This window comes from Crotalus tigris, unplaced genomic scaffold (assembly GCF_016545835.1).
Source record: "Crotalus tigris isolate CLP2741 ecotype Arizona unplaced genomic scaffold, ASM1654583v1 scf7180000017666.379230911805:20528666, whole genome shotgun sequence".
NCBI classification, from domain to species: domain Eukaryota; kingdom Metazoa; phylum Chordata; class Lepidosauria; order Squamata; family Viperidae; genus Crotalus; species Crotalus tigris.
Window position 1 is genome coordinate 13,575,964 of NW_024096552.1, and position 17,777 is coordinate 13,593,740.

General features: G+C 38.0%; 1 protein-coding gene across 4 annotated transcripts in view; it reads right to left on the reverse strand.

The window, feature by feature from the left end:
- Positions 1–17,777, reverse strand: part of POU6F2 (POU class 6 homeobox 2) — a 379,459-nt gene that overhangs the window by 39,857 nt on the left and 321,825 nt on the right. For all 4 annotated transcript variants that reach the window (XR_005555980.1, XM_039336735.1, XM_039336734.1 and 1 more), the window contains exon 5: positions 16,433–16,576. Coding sequence is in view for 3 of the 4 variants with exons in the window: in XM_039336735.1 (XP_039192669.1) it covers positions 16,433–16,576 (144 nt within the window). In the remaining variant the exon portion in view is untranslated. The remainder of the gene's footprint in view (positions 1–16,432; positions 16,577–17,777) is intronic.

Below are 17,777 nucleotides of genomic sequence, written 5' to 3' on the forward strand. Positions count from 1 at the left end.
GTGGCTTATAAAAAATGACAAGGTGGAAGACAAATTTGCATATCACATGTATAAAAATTAAGAAAAATCCCTGGCAGTATTAGGAAGGCCCGGGACAGAAATAATACACTTTAATAAAGAAGGAGAGAACTGTAGTTTTTGCTGATGGTTGTAAATGGCTTGGTGACCTGATTATGTCACTGAATGTCAGCAGCTGAGGCCCTACAAAAGGAAATGCATCCCATCAAATCTATCTCCATTGTAATCACTCTCCCTGTAGAGATGGTTTATTAGAAAAGAGAAGCCTCAGGCTTTATTAGCATCATTTACCATCAAGAGCCAATGGATGCCCTCTCATCAGAATAATGAGAACCCAAGAACATCCATTATCAAACTGGATCACCCACAGCATATTATCTGTTTAGTCTGAGAATTTCTTGGGGATTAAACCTCTGAAGGCTGTTACTTTTCATCAATTTGTCTGTCTCTTCTCCAAGTGCTACTTTCCCTCTCAATAAAGCAAGCATATGTTCTTTACAGATGAAGATCTTTGACAGCTCTTGAGCTGTATTTTATTCTATTACCACACTCTAAAATTTAATTCTGGGACAAGATTCCTAGAACAGAACCTTCCCTTCCCCATTCAATCATAATATTTATAATAATAATAGTAAAATTGGAAGGGACCTTGGAGGTCATCAAGTCCAACCCCCTGCTCAGGCAGGTAACCCTATACCGTTTCGGACAAATGGCTGTCCAGTTTCTTCTTAAAAACTTCCAGTGTTGGAGCATTCACCGCTTCTGGAGGAAGGTTGTTCCACTGGTTAATTGTTCTAACTGTCAGGAAGTTTCTCCTTAGTTCTAGGTTGCTTCTCTCTTTGGTTAGTTTCTACTCGTTGCTTCTTGTCCTGACTCCCTCTTCTTTGTGGCAGCCCCTGAGATATTGGAACACTACTATCATGTCATCCCTCGTCCTTCACTTAGTTAAACTAGACATACCCAATTCCAGCAACCGTTCCTTATATGTTTTAGCCTCCAGTCCCCTAATCATCTTTGTTACTCTTCTCTGTACTCTTTCTAGAGTCTTTTTACATCATGGTGACCAAAACTAGATGCAGTATTCCAAGTGTGGCCTTACCAAGGCATTGTAAAGTGGTATTAATACTTCATGTGATCTTGATTCTATCTCTCTGTTAATGCAGCCTAGCACTGTGTTGGCTTTTTTGACAGCTGCAGCACACATAAAGAAACTGTTTCGTTCTATTTATTCAAACACAAAAGTGTTCCTGATGTCTTGCCTTTGTCCTGTCAAGTCTCATCCAAACATTAGTTATATAATTCCTAACGTTACTTCTCATAGTGATCTCTGATTATTTTTAAAGTTTTAGCAAAATTCAATAATTTATTGTATGCTGAGGCTAACTCAGGGTAACATTTATGGACAAAGCAATTCATTATCATAATTGTGATAAGGGCAAGTCTGTTGTTATTGAAAATGACAACTATTAATTGTTTTGGAAGTCTCCCTTGTCCCAATATTAAATCAAGTCATTTTTATTGTTAATTGATGCTGTATTTATGCAAAACGTACTTATAAATGTGGAGCAGAAAGTATTGCTCATGCAGATTACTTTTTCACATATTGCAGACTTGGATTCCTACATACTAATTGTTCTAGCATTTATAGCATTTATTTACTTATATTTATTGATAATACAAAGGCTTCTTTTGCAGATTGTTTTAATCATCTTTTTTCTTATCTGAATTAGTGATTTATTTTAATTTTTTACCTTGAAGAAATGTAATGCCAATATGGACTGGCAAAAGTCAGCAGAGTTTGTATCTGCAGTTTACATTTTAATTTACTTTTACAGTAATTCCATTCTCTGCTTCACTATTTTAAAGCAATTTCAGCTTTTGATACCTATTTATGAACTTGCTCATGTTATTCTGATAAGAATTAATTGTAGAGTGGCTAACAGACCCTTCCCAAAAAGGGAGCTGTCTATTGAAAAAAAAGCACTAATTCAACTCTTGCTTCAGTAAAGAGCAAGGTAGTGCACTGTGATTCTCACCATGGTTAAAGGATGTAGGGTATTTTCTGGAGTGCTCTGTACTGAGGAGCTCCCCAGAGAATATAGCTACATTTTTTTCTATGGTAGTAAACAAGTACAGATTGAGAAACACATACAAGTTTGAAATACTATCATTTGTATTTAATTTTCCTCAATAAAAGAGACAAAAGTTCTGTGTGAGCTTTTTGTGCAGAGATTATTGAACAAAGCTGGAGAAGGGCCTGCTGTGTTTTTCCCATGATGGTTCCACTTCATCTTCCTTCCATAGACCATTTCCCAAGCAAATAACAGCAATGATGTAGATCCTCTCTTCAATTAGTCTAAATGTCCAGGTCCTCAGAATGACATAATTATAATGCAACAGAGGAATATAGAGAACCAATCATTTTAAACTCAACAGAACTGATAGATAGTATCATGAATGGAGTAAGTGGAAGCCTGACAATCATCAAACACTGCTACTTCATTTTGTGCGCATATATATATATATATATATATATATATATATATATATACACACACAAAATGAAGTATATATATATATATATATATATATATATATATATATATATATTATATATGTACAAATGAAGTAGCAGTGTTTGATGATATATATTTGTGTATATATACACAAAATGAAGTATATATATATATATATATATATATATATATATATATATATATATATATATATGCACAAAATGAAGTAGCAGTGTTTGATGATTGTCAGGCTTCCACTTACTCCATTCATGATACTATCTATCAGTTCTGTTGAGTTTAAAATGATTGGTTCTCTATATTCCTCTGTTGCATTATAATATAATATATATATAAAGACAACCCTGGATGAAAAGTGAAGGTAGAAAAATAATTCTATGCCCATTAAAATAAATTCTAGCTATCCTGATTTACCTGGTCTAAATATGTTCATGTGATAGATTCCTTTGTGTTTGTGTGTATATGTGTGTAGATACTACAGCCAGAAGTTACATTAATATTTATTGTATTCATAACTAATTCAATCATTTGCTTATCGAGTAGTCCCCATCTGCATGTACCAATGTTTTCTCTGTCACACAGAAACCATTATCTCCAGCAAAACAAGTCCTCATTTATTTCCTCTTTTCATCTAGTCATTAGAAACAGTGGGTAAGAAGCATGGAAATGAGAAAAGGAGAAGCTATAATGAGAAGGGATTGAGAAGGAACAAAAGTAGATGGTGATGAGATTAAGAGATGACTGGGCAGGGAGGGCCTGAAAAGAGTGGAAAGCCCTGCTTAATCTCAGAATATGGTTTCTCCAGTCAAACAAGTCTCCCCAAGACACTACTAATCTTCAAAGGCATTTTTCTGGGGGATTTCTGCAGCTGTTTGTGCCTCAAGGTAATACTTTTGTTTCAATTGCTTCTTCTCCTAGAACAATATTATACACGTTTTCCCTTTCTCACAGAGAATTGTGGGGAAAAGCAGGTTTTCCTACTGAGTAAATTGTGTATATTGAATACCTGACTGATATGTTACTCATCTGCACACTGAACAATAACATCAATTTATAACAGAAAACTACACAAAAATTATAAAAACATGCACATTGAAATAAATATCAGAAACCATTCCTCTTTAATAATCTAAAGAGAAGGGACCTTCCTGATTTTCTAAAAACAAACAGAATGATTCAAATTGACAGATTATTACAATCCTATCTGTTAACTGCTACATAGAAGACAAGTAGTACAGCCCAAATTTCCTAATGGCAAATTAAATACTTTTTTTACAGAGGTAAGGAAGAACAGAAGTATGAAGTTACTATCTAGTATCTTTTTAGTAATCCAATGTTAAAAGTAATCCAGTGCTTTATTTTTTTCTCAAAGCTCCTAATTTTAGGATTAAAAAAGTAATGTTTTCCCCTGTCCAGTTGTATCCGATTCTAGGAAGTAGTGCTTATTTCTTAGCTAAGGGAGCTACTGTTGTCCAAAGACACTTCCATGGTCATGTGCCAAGCATGAATATGTGCCGAGGTGCATGGAATACTGTTACCTTATTAAAGTAATTATTTATCTTATTTACAGTAAAGGTAAATAAACCTATATTAATTATAATGTCTATAAACATAAATAGGGACAATCAAAATCAGCTTTATGCATCTGTAAATTAGTTACAGAGATTTTCAGGTATTAGAAGATATCACTCTAGCTAGATGCAATCATAAAAATCACTTCTCTTTCCATATAGTAGATGATTGGATAGATAGATAGATAGATAGATAGATAGATAGATAGATAGATAGATAGATAGATAGATAGATAGATAGATAGATTTGGACTAATACTAATTGGGCTTCAAATATTTATGTTTTTTTGTGAATTCAAATGGATTCAAATATGTTCCACTGTGTTTTCAGCAATAATAAAAAAGTCATATGTTTACTTTCTTAACATCCCTTCTAATCTTTTTTAATCAATTCCAAAATAATGTTTTCTCCCTTCCCAATCCAAACCATTCTATATTTTCTCTTTTAATCTTAAGTATTCTTTGTTCTCTTTCTTGAAACATTCTTTGCAACTGTCTTTATATATACATCTATTTATATCTCACCCTTTTTATTTTTATAAATAATTCAAGTCAGCAAGCATATCAACTTATCTTTAGTTTTTGCATTTCCCCAGCCCTGCCTTTCACTTTATCACTATCAACCATCTTTTTTTCATATTTCCCATTAACATAATTCCATTTATTCTAGGATACTCATGATACTACCCCAAAAAAAGAGATTGGATTCAGATTTAGAATTTTGGATTACCCTGGTATTTTTTGTTAATTCTATCTTTTATCATAAGCAGTTAATGATATTCTTATATTTATATCCATGTATTTAAACCAAGTATTCAAAACAAATACCAAGTATTCAAAACAAATACCATTATTTTTGAATCTCTGCATGGCTCACTTACTCAGTTTTTTTGTCTCATCCCCTTCCTACCTATCCATTCATGTCACCTAACAATATAGTCCTTTCTGTAGATCACATTTGTTTAGAATGATGAACTTCCCCCCCCCCAAACTCATATCTTATTCTTCTTTATCATTCACTGGAGTATAAGATGCAACTGTTATTGTTTTTGTGATGTCTACTTCCATATCCACAACCTAGGTGACACCCCTTCTGATACTTATTTTTATTCATAACTATGTTCACCTTTATTTCACTAAATATATTGATCAATTCCATTCCATAAGATCAGTCTTTTACTGAAATCCATTACATCCTTTCTGTTTATCTTAATTTCATTAACATGCAAATTATTTATTTGTATTTTATTCATTACTTTATATCTTTCTGACATTTATTCCTCTTAGTTTCCAAGTCACAATTTCCCTTATGCCCTGATTGTCCCTGGCCTTTGCTGGCAATCATAGGTTTGGACAATAAAGCCCTTCACCTAATGCTCTTTTTTAATAAGATAGATGAAGTATAGGTTAAATGATTAGTCTCAGTCATACCCATGCAACATTCAGCATTTCCTGGTGATAGTAAGGTTTATTTGGGCAGTGTACTATAAGCATGTTTAAGAACACCAATAAAACTTTCTACAAGTAGTATAGGCAACCACTTTTTCACACATGATAAAAAAGTTTTCTGCCATTTTCTCAAATCATTTTTTAGTTATTAGCTAGAGAAACTGTGCAAATATATAACAGGTCAAAAACTTGCCAGTCTTTCTGGGCTCAAAACTAAGCAGGGTTATTCATGACTGGTGGACAATTTGGAGGGTATAATGGGCTTACAGTTCCTTCTCAATGAGCAGGTAGCAGCCATGGCTTGGAAGGTCTTTGTGCAGCTATATCTGGCACATCTGTTGCACACTTTCATAATCAAGAGGCCCCTCAGACAATTGCTCATGCCCTAGTTATCCCACAAAATCATTGCTTCAATGTACTCTACATGGGATTCCCCTTGAAGATCATCCAGAAATTTCAGTCAGTTGGCAGCAGGATGAGCAGAGATGGGTATGTCTTAGTATGTCCATGAGTACCCTTGCTTCATGAGGTGAACAAATGTAATTTTTGCTGGTGATTCTGATTTATAAAGCCATATATTGCATAGAACCTGATTACCTGAAGTTACTATTTCCTCTAGTGTCAGATCGGGGTTGGCATGTTCTGGGTTCTTTTCATTAAGGGGTATCATCTATTGGTACCCCAGAAAACTGCCTCCCATACTGCAACATATACCCTCTGGAATGAGATCCAGGTAGCTCACTCTCTGGTTACATTTTGGAGGGCCTTAAAAATCTGGTAGACCAGATGAAGCCCCTTACTGGGTATATGATATATTTGTTGCTGCTGATTTGCCATCTTCTTCACTGTTTTATGTTCTATTTCAGATTCTATAATCAAATTGATTATATATCAGATGATATCTAAATAACATAAAATAAAATAATAAAATAAAAATGATAGTACTTGAATGAGATATAGTTAGAGGATTCCAGGGCTTAAGGACAGAAATATCCTGAAAAATTTGCAGTAGTGGAGAATATCTGTGACTTGGGTGTAGGATAAAGGTGAAGGTTCGTTCTCCTAGTTTGATTTCTGAATGTTTTGTTAGGAACGTTTCATTATATAACATCTTCAGCAGAATTTAGGTCAGTGTCAGTATTCTGTTTGTAAGGGCTTCAGGTGTGGGTGTGTCAAGTGAGGGTCTTGTGATGTGTCAACTGATTGTCTTGTGATGGGTTTTGTGATGGGTTAGGAGTGAGTCATTAGTGGGAGAAACATCACATCAATTAAAAACCAGGATACATGAAAACCAGCTGGCGGTCAAACACCATGATCCCAAATCCTTAGTCTCTATCCACACTGACACCAAACAACACCAGTTCAATGGGAGCAACATTAAATAACAACAACAACAATAATGTTGGAAGGGACCTTGGAGGTCATCTAGTCCAACCCCTTGCTCAGGCAGGAAATCCTGTATTATTTCAGACAAATGGCTGTCCAGTATCTTCTTAAAAACTTCCAGTATTGGAGCATTCACAGCTTCTGATTAATTGTTCTAACTGTCAGGAAATTTCTCCTTAGTTCTAGGTTGCTTCTCTCTTTGATTAGTTTCCATCTGTTGCTTCTTGTCCTGCCTTCAGGTGCTTTGGAGAATAGCTTGACTCCTTCTTCCCTGAGATATTGGAACACTGCTATCGTGTCACCCCTAGTCCTTCTCTTCATTAAACTAGACATACCAATTCCAGCAACTGTTCCTTATATGTTTTAGCTTTCAGTCTCTTAATCATCTTTGTTGCTTTGTTGTTACTCTTTCTAGAATCTCAACATCTTTTTTTTATCGTGGTGACCAAAACTGGATGCAGTATTCCAAGTGTGGCCTTACCAAAGCATTATAAAGTGGTATTAACATTTCACGTGATCTTGATTCTATCCCTCTGTTAATGCAGCCTAACACTATGTTGCTTTTTTTTGGCAGCTGCAGCACACTGCTGGCTCATATTTAGTAATAGTAATAGTAGTAAAGTTGGAAGGGACCTTGGAGGTCATCTAGTCCAACCCCCTGCTCAGGCAGGAAACCCTACACCATTTCAGACAAATGGCTGTCCAGTCTCTTCTTAAAAACTTCCAGTGTTGGAGCATTTACTGCTTCTGGAGGCAGGCTGTTCCACTGATTAATTGTTCTCACTGTCAGGAAGTTTCTCCTTAGTTTTAAGTGATTGTCCACTAGGACTCTGAGATCCTTCTCACAGTTACTACTATTGAGCAAGGTACCACCTATACTGTACCTGTGTATTTGGTTTTTCTTGCCTAAATGTAGAACCTTACTTTTTTCATCATTGGATTTCATTTTGTTAGATAGCGCCCAGTGTGCAAGTCTGTCAAGATCCTTCTGTATCTTAAGCCTATCTTCTGGAGTGTTGGCTATTCCTGCCAGATTGGTGTCGTCTGCAAATTTGATCAGTTCCCCATCTGTCCCTTATCCAAATCATTGATAAAGATGTTGAAGAGCATTGGGCCCAGAACAGAGCCCTGGGGCATCATCATCATCAACAGAGCCCTGGGACAAAATCATCAGCCACATTACCACCCACCACACTCATGAGTTCATCGAAGCCTGGCACTCCACAAGGAATTCCGTCAACAAACACATTGACCTACAACCAGTCTATGAACCCCTCAGAATCTAAATCAACCATACAGCCAACCAGAGACAGCACCGACCTTCAATCAACCCACACAAGCCCTCCTCCCCCAACAGTTCACCTCCCAATAACCCTGACCTGATGTAACTTCCCCATTAAATGACCCATCACAAGCCTCTCACTGATGACTCACACCTGACCCATCACTAGTTCTATCACAAGACCCTCACTTGCCATACCCACACCTAAAGCTCTTATAAACAGAATACTAAAACTGACATCCTTTAAACTAGCCTGGTAATGATATGTTCAAAAACCAATCCACAAGCTTGGAGAACAAACCTTCACCCTCATCCTGGAGAATGTCACTGGAAAACTACACAGACATATCTGTGAAATTGCTTGAAGTTGAGTTCAATTATTGGAAGCTGTTTTTTTCTTAAGTTAGATCTATGTGAGCACCTTATCAATTTGTCCTTCCTGCACAAGAATAATATTTAGTGTTTTGTGGAATATTCTTGGGCTACCAGGTCTGGCCTGCAAAAACCTGAACAGCTACTTTGTTGTTGTTAATTGCGAAGTCGGGTCCGACCCATCGCGACCCCGTGGACAATATTCCTCCAGGTCTTCCTGTCCTCCACCATCTTCTGGAGTCCATTTAAGCTCACACCTACTGCTTCAGTGACTCCATCCAGCCACCTTGTTCTCTGTCGTCCCCTTCTTCTATTGTCCTCAATCTTTCCCAGCATTAGGCCCTTCTCCAGTGAGTCCTTCCTCCTCATTAGGTGGCCAAAGTATTTGAGTTTCAACTTCAGGATCTGGCCTTCTAAAGAGCAGTCAGGGTTGATCTCTTCTAGGACTGACTGGTTTGAACGGCTTGCAGTCCAAGGGACACGCAGGAGTCTTCTCCAGCACCATAGTTCAAAGGCCTCAATTCTTTGGTGCTCAGCCTTTCTTATGGTCCAACTTTCACAGCCATACATTGCAACTGGGAAAACCATGGCCTGGACTATACGCACTTTTGTTGGCAGGGTGATGTCTCTGCTTTTTAGTATGCTGTCTAGATTTGCCATAGCTTTCCTCCCCAGGAGCAAGCGTCTTTTAATTTCTTGGCTGCAGTCCCCATCTGAGGTGATCTTGGAGCCCAGAAAAATAAAATCTGTCACTACCTCCATTTCTTCCCCATCTATTTGCCAGGAATTGAGAGGGCCGGATGCCATGATTTTGGTTTTCTTAATGTTGAGTTTCAAGCCAACTTTTGCACTCTCCTTCTTCACCCGCATCAAGAGGCTCTTTAGTTCCTCTTCACTTTCTGCCATTAGAGTGGTATCATCTGCATATCTTAGGTTGTTGATATTTCTCCCGGCAATCTTAATTCCAACTTTTGATTCATCTAGCCCTGCCTTTCTCATGATGTGCTCTGCATATAAGTTAAATAGGCAGGGCGACAGTATACAGCCTTGCCGGACTCCAATTTTGAACCAATCAGTGGTTCCGTGTCCAGTTCTCACTGTTGCTTCTTGACCCGCATATAGGTTTCTCAAGAGACAAATGAGATGGTCTGGTACTCCCATCTCTTTAAGAACTTGCCACAATTTGTTGTGATCCACACAATCAAAGGCTTTTGCATAGTCAATGAAGTAGAAGTAGATGTTTTTCTGGAACTCCCTAGCTTTCTCCATGATCCAGCGTATGTTGGCAATTTGATCTCTAGTTCCTCTGCCTCTTCGAAATCCTGCCTGTACTTCTGGTAGTTCTCGATCCACATACTGCTGGAGTCTAGCTTGTAGGATTTTAAGCATAACTTTACTAGCATGTGAAATGAGTGCAATGGTGCGATAGTTTGAACATTCTTTGGCATTGCCTTTCTTTGGAATTGGAATGTACACTGACCTTTTCCAATCCTGTGGCCACTGTTGAGTTTTCCAAATTTGCTGGCAAATTGAGTGTAGCACTTTTACTGCATCTTCTTTTAAGATTTTGAATAGCTCAGCTGGAATACTGTCACCTCCACTAGCTTTGTTGTTGCTCAGATTTTCTAAGGCCCATTTCACTTCACATTCTAGGATGTCTGGTTCGAGGTCAGTGACCATCTCATTGTGATTATCTGGGACGTTAAGCTCATTCTTGTATAGTTCTTCTGTGTAGTTTTGCCATCTCTTCTTAATTTCTTCTGCCTCTGTTAGGTCCCTGCCATCTTGGTCCTTTATCATGCCCATCTTTGCATCAAACGTTCCCTTCATATCTCCAATTTTCTTGAAGAGATCTCTGGTCCTCCCTATTCTGTTGTTTTCTTCGATTTCTTTGCACTGTTCATTTAAGAAGGCATTCTTATCTCTTCTAGCTATTCTCTGGAATTCTGCATTCAATTGGGTGTATCTTTCTCTTTCTCCTTTGCCTTTTGCTTCCCTTCTTTCCTCAGCTATTTGCAAAGCTTCCTCAGACAGCCATTTTGCTTTCTTGCATTTCTTTTTTTTTGGGATGGTTTTAGTTGCTACCTCTTGTACAATGTTGCGAACTTCCATCCATAGTTCTTCAGGCACTCTATCTATCAGATCTAATTCCTTAAATCTATTTGTCACCTCTACTGTATATTCATTAGGAATATGATTTAGTTCATACCTGAGTGGCCTAGTGCTTTTCCCTACTTTTTTCATTTTAAGCCTAAATTTTGCAACGAGAAGCTCATGATCTGAGCCACAGTCAGCTCCTGGTCTTGTTTTTACTGACTGTATAGAGCTTCTCCATCTTTGGCTGCAGAGTACATAGTCAATCTGATTTCTATGTTGACCGTCTGGTGATGTCCATGTGTAGAGCCGTCTCTTGGGTTGTTGGAAAAGAGTGTTTGTTATGACCATCGTATTCTCTTGACAACATTCTATCAGCCTGTGCCCTGCTTTATTTTGTACTCCAAGGCCAAACTTGCCTGTTATTCCGGTTATCTTTTGGCTTCCTACCTTAGCATTCCAATCCCCCATGATGATAAGGACATCATTTTTTGGTGTTAATTCTATAAGGTGCTGTAGGGCTTCATAGAACCGGTCAATTTCATCCTCTTCAGCACCAGTGGTTGGGGCATAGATTTGGACTACTGTGATATTGAATGGTTTGCCTTGGATTCGAATTGAGATCATTCTGTCATTTTGGGGATTGTATCCCAGTATTGCTTTTCCTATTCTTTTATTGACTATGAAGGCTACTCCATTTCTTCTGAGGGATTCTTGCCCCAGTAGTATACCTGATGGTCATCTGAGTTAAATTCACCCATTCCTGTCCATTTTAGTTCGCTGATTCCTAAGATGTCGATGTTCAGTCTTGTCATCTCTTTTTTGACTACTTCTAGCTTGCCTTGATTCATGGATCTTACATTCCAGGTTCCTATGGAGAGAAAATCTTTACAGCATCGGACTTTCCTTTCACCACCAGATATATCCACAGCTGAGCGTCCTTTCGGCTTTGGCCCAGTTGCTTCATTCTTTCTGGCGCTACTAGTACTAGCCCTCTGCTCTTCCCCCGTAGCATATTGGACACCTTCCGACCTGAGGGGCTCATCTTCCAGCGTCATATCTTTTTTCCTTTTAGTACTGTCCATGGGGTTTTCATGGCAAAGATACTGGAGTGGTTTGCCATTTCCTTCTCCAGTGGATCACATTTTGTCAGAACTCTCTGCTATGACCTGTCCGTCTTGGGTGGCCCTGCACGGCATAGCTTATAGCTTCATTGAGTTACGCAAGCCCCTTTGCCACAACAAGGCAGTAATCCATAAAGGGGGAACAGCTACTAGATGGCACCAAATCATTGGTTTTCTGTATTTGGTGATATCTAGTATCTTTGCTGTCTTTTTCAGGCCAAATCTGTTAACCCTAATTACACATATATATTTCTACATAGATATACTGTATATGCATCATTTCTTGGTCATTTGGCAAATTTCAAACATGTGGTACATGCAATTTTCCTGAATATACATGCTTGATCCCACCTTTGATCTTTACACTTTATTACCAGTGATAGATTTAAATGTAGTATTATAAACCATCTAATATCTTTGGCTTATGGACATACTGAAATGTTGAGACATGACATGGGCATTATTACTGTGAGAAACAGCCTGACTTCTCATAAAATGGGTTCCATGGAGATATAAGTTGCCTTGAGAACTCACAACTCAGCTGCATTACGGAGATGACTAGTCAGTCCCTATTTTATTTTATATTCAACATGGGAAATAGTGACTTTCAGGCTGAGGTCACTTTCATTTGAGAAGATTGATTTTTGATATACAACTCACTGCACCTAACATCTCAGAGTTTGTACTGAAACAGAAACAGACAATTGCAAGAATCTGTTCAGGAACAGCCATAGCAGGTATGGTCTGTTGGCTGCAAGTTAATCAAAAGATCAACTGAAGGTGTTGACTGTGAGCTGCTCTAATTTGTATCAGCTTTAGGACCAGGGCAGCTTTTAAGCTGAAACAAAATAAAGTCCATATACTAATTTATCTCTTACCCCCTCCTTAAAGCCAAAATTAACAGTTCTCCCTTACAAAACAAATATGCAAAATAAGCTAGGGCAGAGCTTTGAATGCAAAGCACCAAAGATGCTTTGGTGTAAATGAGCCAGGTGCTCTCATTAAAACCTTTGCCCTCCAAAGCTATGCTTGTTTCAAGGAGCTGCCTGTAGGTGCTATATCTGTGCCATATAATACTCCCAAGCATTCTTTTATCTCAAAACTGAAAGTGCTGCCAACCCTGCTAAAAATACCTATTAGCTATTTCTGGACTGTATCTATATGGACTTTACAGTTTTGCAAGAAAGAATCCTACCAATTCCTGCATCCTATGGCAATACCAAATGTAGAGGGCAAAATAGTGTAAATACACAATACAGCAAACAGTGAAATCTTCTAATTTTTTAAAAAAAATATATACACAAGATCATATAAATTGTCCAACAATTTATCAACACATTCCAATGATTTGCCTTCCTTAGAGACTCTGAAATGATTAGGGGAAACAAGATGAGCATCCTCACCTAACAAACTATCATGGTTGTCTCTCGCAGAGCTTTTAAATGTACATTTTGTGTTCTGGGTGACTTTGGTAAGAATTGAGTTTTGCACTGTTTTTAAAACATAGATATAAACAAGCAAGCTTTCTAGATGGAACTGATCTGATTATGAGTTATAGACAGTATAACCAACTTTTCTTCCATTCCAATACTCTTTCCCTAAAAGAAAACTTAATAGGCTTTTGAGAGCCTCCATTTAAAGTCAGCTGTATAAAATGCTCCTTTTGATGAAAAGAGATTGGAACAAGGGTTAAAGTAGACACTGAGAGGTTATTGTAGAGGGCACACTGGTCATGAAATCCTCCTTTAATATGTATGGCATGCACCTGCGATAGGATGATTCATTAGATAAGGCCTCTCTTTGACAAGGTCTATCGTTCAACCCTCGGGGTAGTGATGGAACAATTCTGTACCTACCCAGCAAGTATAACAACGTCAGCATTTTTCCTTGTGGGGACTTACTCAAGGCACATGGGCACCAGATGAACCTTTGTTTATGTTTTATATTAATCATGCTTAAATAATATTTATTATTAATTATTTTTAGAAGCATGAGACAGAAGAAAATAAATTCCACTTCTAAGGAAAGTAGAATTGTAACAATGGAATCAGGTGGAGAAGAAGAACTTGTTTTTTTAATTACATGAAATTAATTGAGGGAACACCGATTTATAATCAATGGTTTAAAAAACAATACTATAGTCTTGCATTCATTATATAGTTGTTTTTTCTTCCCAATATAAGAGGTTTGGGAAGATCTTTAGACTCACCAAACATATTGAAATCTGGCTCTGTATCTAGTCCTGACAATTTTCATAAACTGAGTTTATTACAGAAAGGACTCAAAATTTTGATCTAACTAAATGTGCTTCTTGAAAACAAGTAATCTATATATAATGAGAATATGTAGATTACGTGGGATATAAAATTCCTGATAGCAATTCAGAAGTCAAGCTGAAGGAAGCTGGCAGGAATTGTAAAATTGATCGTGATTGCCAGTGTTCCCTATTAGCAAAATCTTTGCTTGTGGGAAGCTGCAGGGAAGGTTACAAGTTGCTCAGGTAAGTGTAGCCCACCAATTGCTCTGTGCTCATGCTGCACAGGCCATTCATGTACCTATTCACTCCCTCCTCCACTCCCTTGCCTCTGGGAAGGAGAGAGAAGGGGCAGCAACCACTCACCTGCCTCTGGGGGGGAGAGAAGGGGGGAAGGAAGGAAGGAGGAATAAAGGGAAAGAGAGATGAGGGAAGGAGAAAGGAAGGGAGAGCACAAAAGAGGGAGGGAAGGAAGGAAACAAATAGGAGAAAGGAAGATTTCTGATGCTGCCTGCCAGTTCACCACAAGGAGATTCTGTGGGGAAGCCAACAGGTAGTCGAAAATTAGTCCCACTTCCACTGACTTTTTGCCTATCCATTGTCATTCTGTTTTTCTCTTTAGATAAGGCAGTATCTCTAAAATTATGATTCATTGGATTGTATAGTAATTACTGTATTAATATACATTGATATTTTTTTTTGATTCTGTGTTTCTGTAAGATGGAAACCAAGTCTTTTATTTATACAGATACAAATTAGAAAATGAAATTCATTGAAAAGAAAGCATCAATGATGGACAAATTTCCTTGGAACTAATCATGCTAAATCAAATTATGTTGTGAATAGCTGCAATTCTGTATGAAATAAGTCATGGCAGAAAACAGAAAATACTTTATGATATGCCACGGGTGTCAAAGTCAATTTCATTGAGGGCCGCATCAGCATTGCGGGGGGCTGGGGGGGCGTGGCCAGGGTATGGCCTACTGGGTGGGCATGGATGGAGTGGATGTGGCCTACTGGGTGGGCATGGCCAGCTCTACATCATTCGCGTCAAGGGTGCCTGTGGCGGCCTGGGCAGAAGTGGGACAGATCTGAGGGTCTCTGGCAGAAGGGGGTGAGACCAGGGCAAGTGCCAAGGCATGGTCCATTTCTTCATTCCTCACAAAGAGTGACACCTCCCCAGCATGCACCCAGGGGGTGGGGGCGATGTAGCAGGAGCTGGTTCTTCACTGTTTCTAGGTGGCCTTGTGGAGCTAAGACTGAATGCGTTTCAGCATAGATGGCCATTACAAAATTATACATTGGCTCCCAGCAGGCCTGGGCCAGGGCCAAGGCAGTGGGGGCCGTTCCCTCACTGTTTCCAGGATGGTTTCGCGGGCCACATGAAACCACTTTGCAGGCCGCATCTGGCCCCCCGGGCCGTGTGTTTGACATGTATGCTCTAGAGTATAGAGTTACTAAGGAAGGTGTAAATATGGCTTCCTGTGATGAAAAGTGTTTGTGTTTAGGTGTGGCCAGTGGAACTTTACAAGAATAGAATAGTATGGATGATTGTGCTAGATTCTGGAAAAATTGCAGAAATAGTTTCCAAAAACATTTCAAAGGTACTTCCACATAGAATATATTGCACTAATTTAAGCTGGACAAATAAATTGTTGGTTACAACTGCCATTTAAGCTTCCAAGTGCAAAACTGAAACTAGAAACGTTTCACACTCTGAACCAGTTTCTGCAGGTGAATATTACCAGATCCAAAATAATTGAAATCCTGCTCCTGTCTATTTTTGCTTCTCAATCAGAAGTATTCCTGGAATAAATCTTAATTTATTATGCAGATAACTTTTCTTACAGGTTTTGCAAGATACTTATTCAGAACATCAACAATTTTCCTGGTAGAAGATACAAAAGATAAATTGTAGCAGATGTCATCCATATATTAACAACAATGGGCACAAATGCTCAAGATATATAACTTTGCAAACAAGCACAAGACCAAAATCAAACAAACAGGAATACTTATCTCATTGTTTTCTGCTATTAATGCAGTAAGCTGCATGAAATTTCTTCAAAATGAGATGGGCGGCAAATAAATTTAATAAATAAAAAATAAGTTTAAGAATAATATTGGATTGGGTCCAATATTTAAAGGATTTAAGTCCCAATGATTATCAGGGTGTACTTCAATATAACTTACTCTCAGTTCAAACCTTTACCTTATTGTTCTACTTCTTTAAAATTTTCTGTTGTGTATCTATCCCCCCTTTCATATATGTACAGTCTCAGATTGTTAACATTGGAAATGCTCAATATGCCATGTGAATCCACTGTTTCTATCCATCTTCCACTCACCTGTCCTTGGGCATTAGTGACTAGTTGACCTGTGACCCCCTGAAGATTGGAGAGTGCATTGCCAAAGGCTTGTGAGTTGGCTATTGAGCCCATGGCGGCAGCTGCTGCGGCTGCTGCTTGACTTGCCAGAGGATTATTAACCAGCTGAAAATGGGAAAAAAGAAGAAAAAATAAGGCTACTCATTGCAATTCAGTTCTATAGCGCAACATTATTAATAATCAGTCAAGGAAACAATAAGTCCACTTAAAAGAGAAGATGGCAAGGAGGTAACAGGTAATAGAGAGAAAGCAGAGGTGCTTAACTCATTCTTTGCATCAGTCTTCACGCAAAAAGAAACTATAGCCCAATCTACCAAAAACATTACTGTAAAAGACAGACTAGAAATAAAAATTAAAATAAGCAAGAAAATGATAAGAGAACACCTGTTTGATCTTGATGAATATAAATCACCAGGACCTGATGGATTACATCTCAGAGTTGTAAAGGAGCTGGCAGATGTCATCTCAAGACCATTGTATCATATCTTTCAAAAATCCCGGAGCACCGGGGAACTACCAGAGGACTAGTAAAAAGTTGATGTAGTTCCCATCTTCAAAAAAAGGAAAAAAAAAACAGACTCAGGAAATAACAAACCAATCAGCCTAACATCAATACCTGGGAAGATACTGGAAAAGATAATCAAAAAACAGATCTGCAAACATCTAGAAAATAAATAAAGTTATAACTAGACTAAATTAGTAGACCCGGGAAAGTCTATTGTAGATCATAGTATACCTAGATTTCAGTAAGGCATTCAACAAAGTAGATCACAACCTACTTCTTTGGTTAGCTAGAAAAATGTGGGATAGATAGCATCACCACCAGATGGATTTGTAACTGGCTGACAAACCATACACAACAAGTAGTCCTTAATGGTACTACATCTACATGCAGGGAAATAAGGAGAGGGATACCACAAGGTTCAGTCTTGGGCCCAGTACTCTTCAATATCTTCAAAATGACTTAGATGAGGGAATAGAAGGGGATCTCATCAAATTTGCAGATGATACCAAGCTGGCAGTAATAGTCAACATTTAGATGGATCTTGATGGACTTGAACACTGGGCCCTATCTAACAAAATGAAATTCAATGTAGAGAAAAATAAAGTCTTATACTTAGGCAAGAGAAACTAAAATTACACATATAGATTGGGTGAAACCATGCTTAATAGCAGTAACTGTGAGAGAGATCTTGGAACCCTAGTGGACAATCAATTAAATATGAGCTAGCAGTGAATGGCAGCAGCCAAAAAAGCCCATGCAATCCTAAATTGCATCAATAAAGGGACTGAATCAAGATTACAT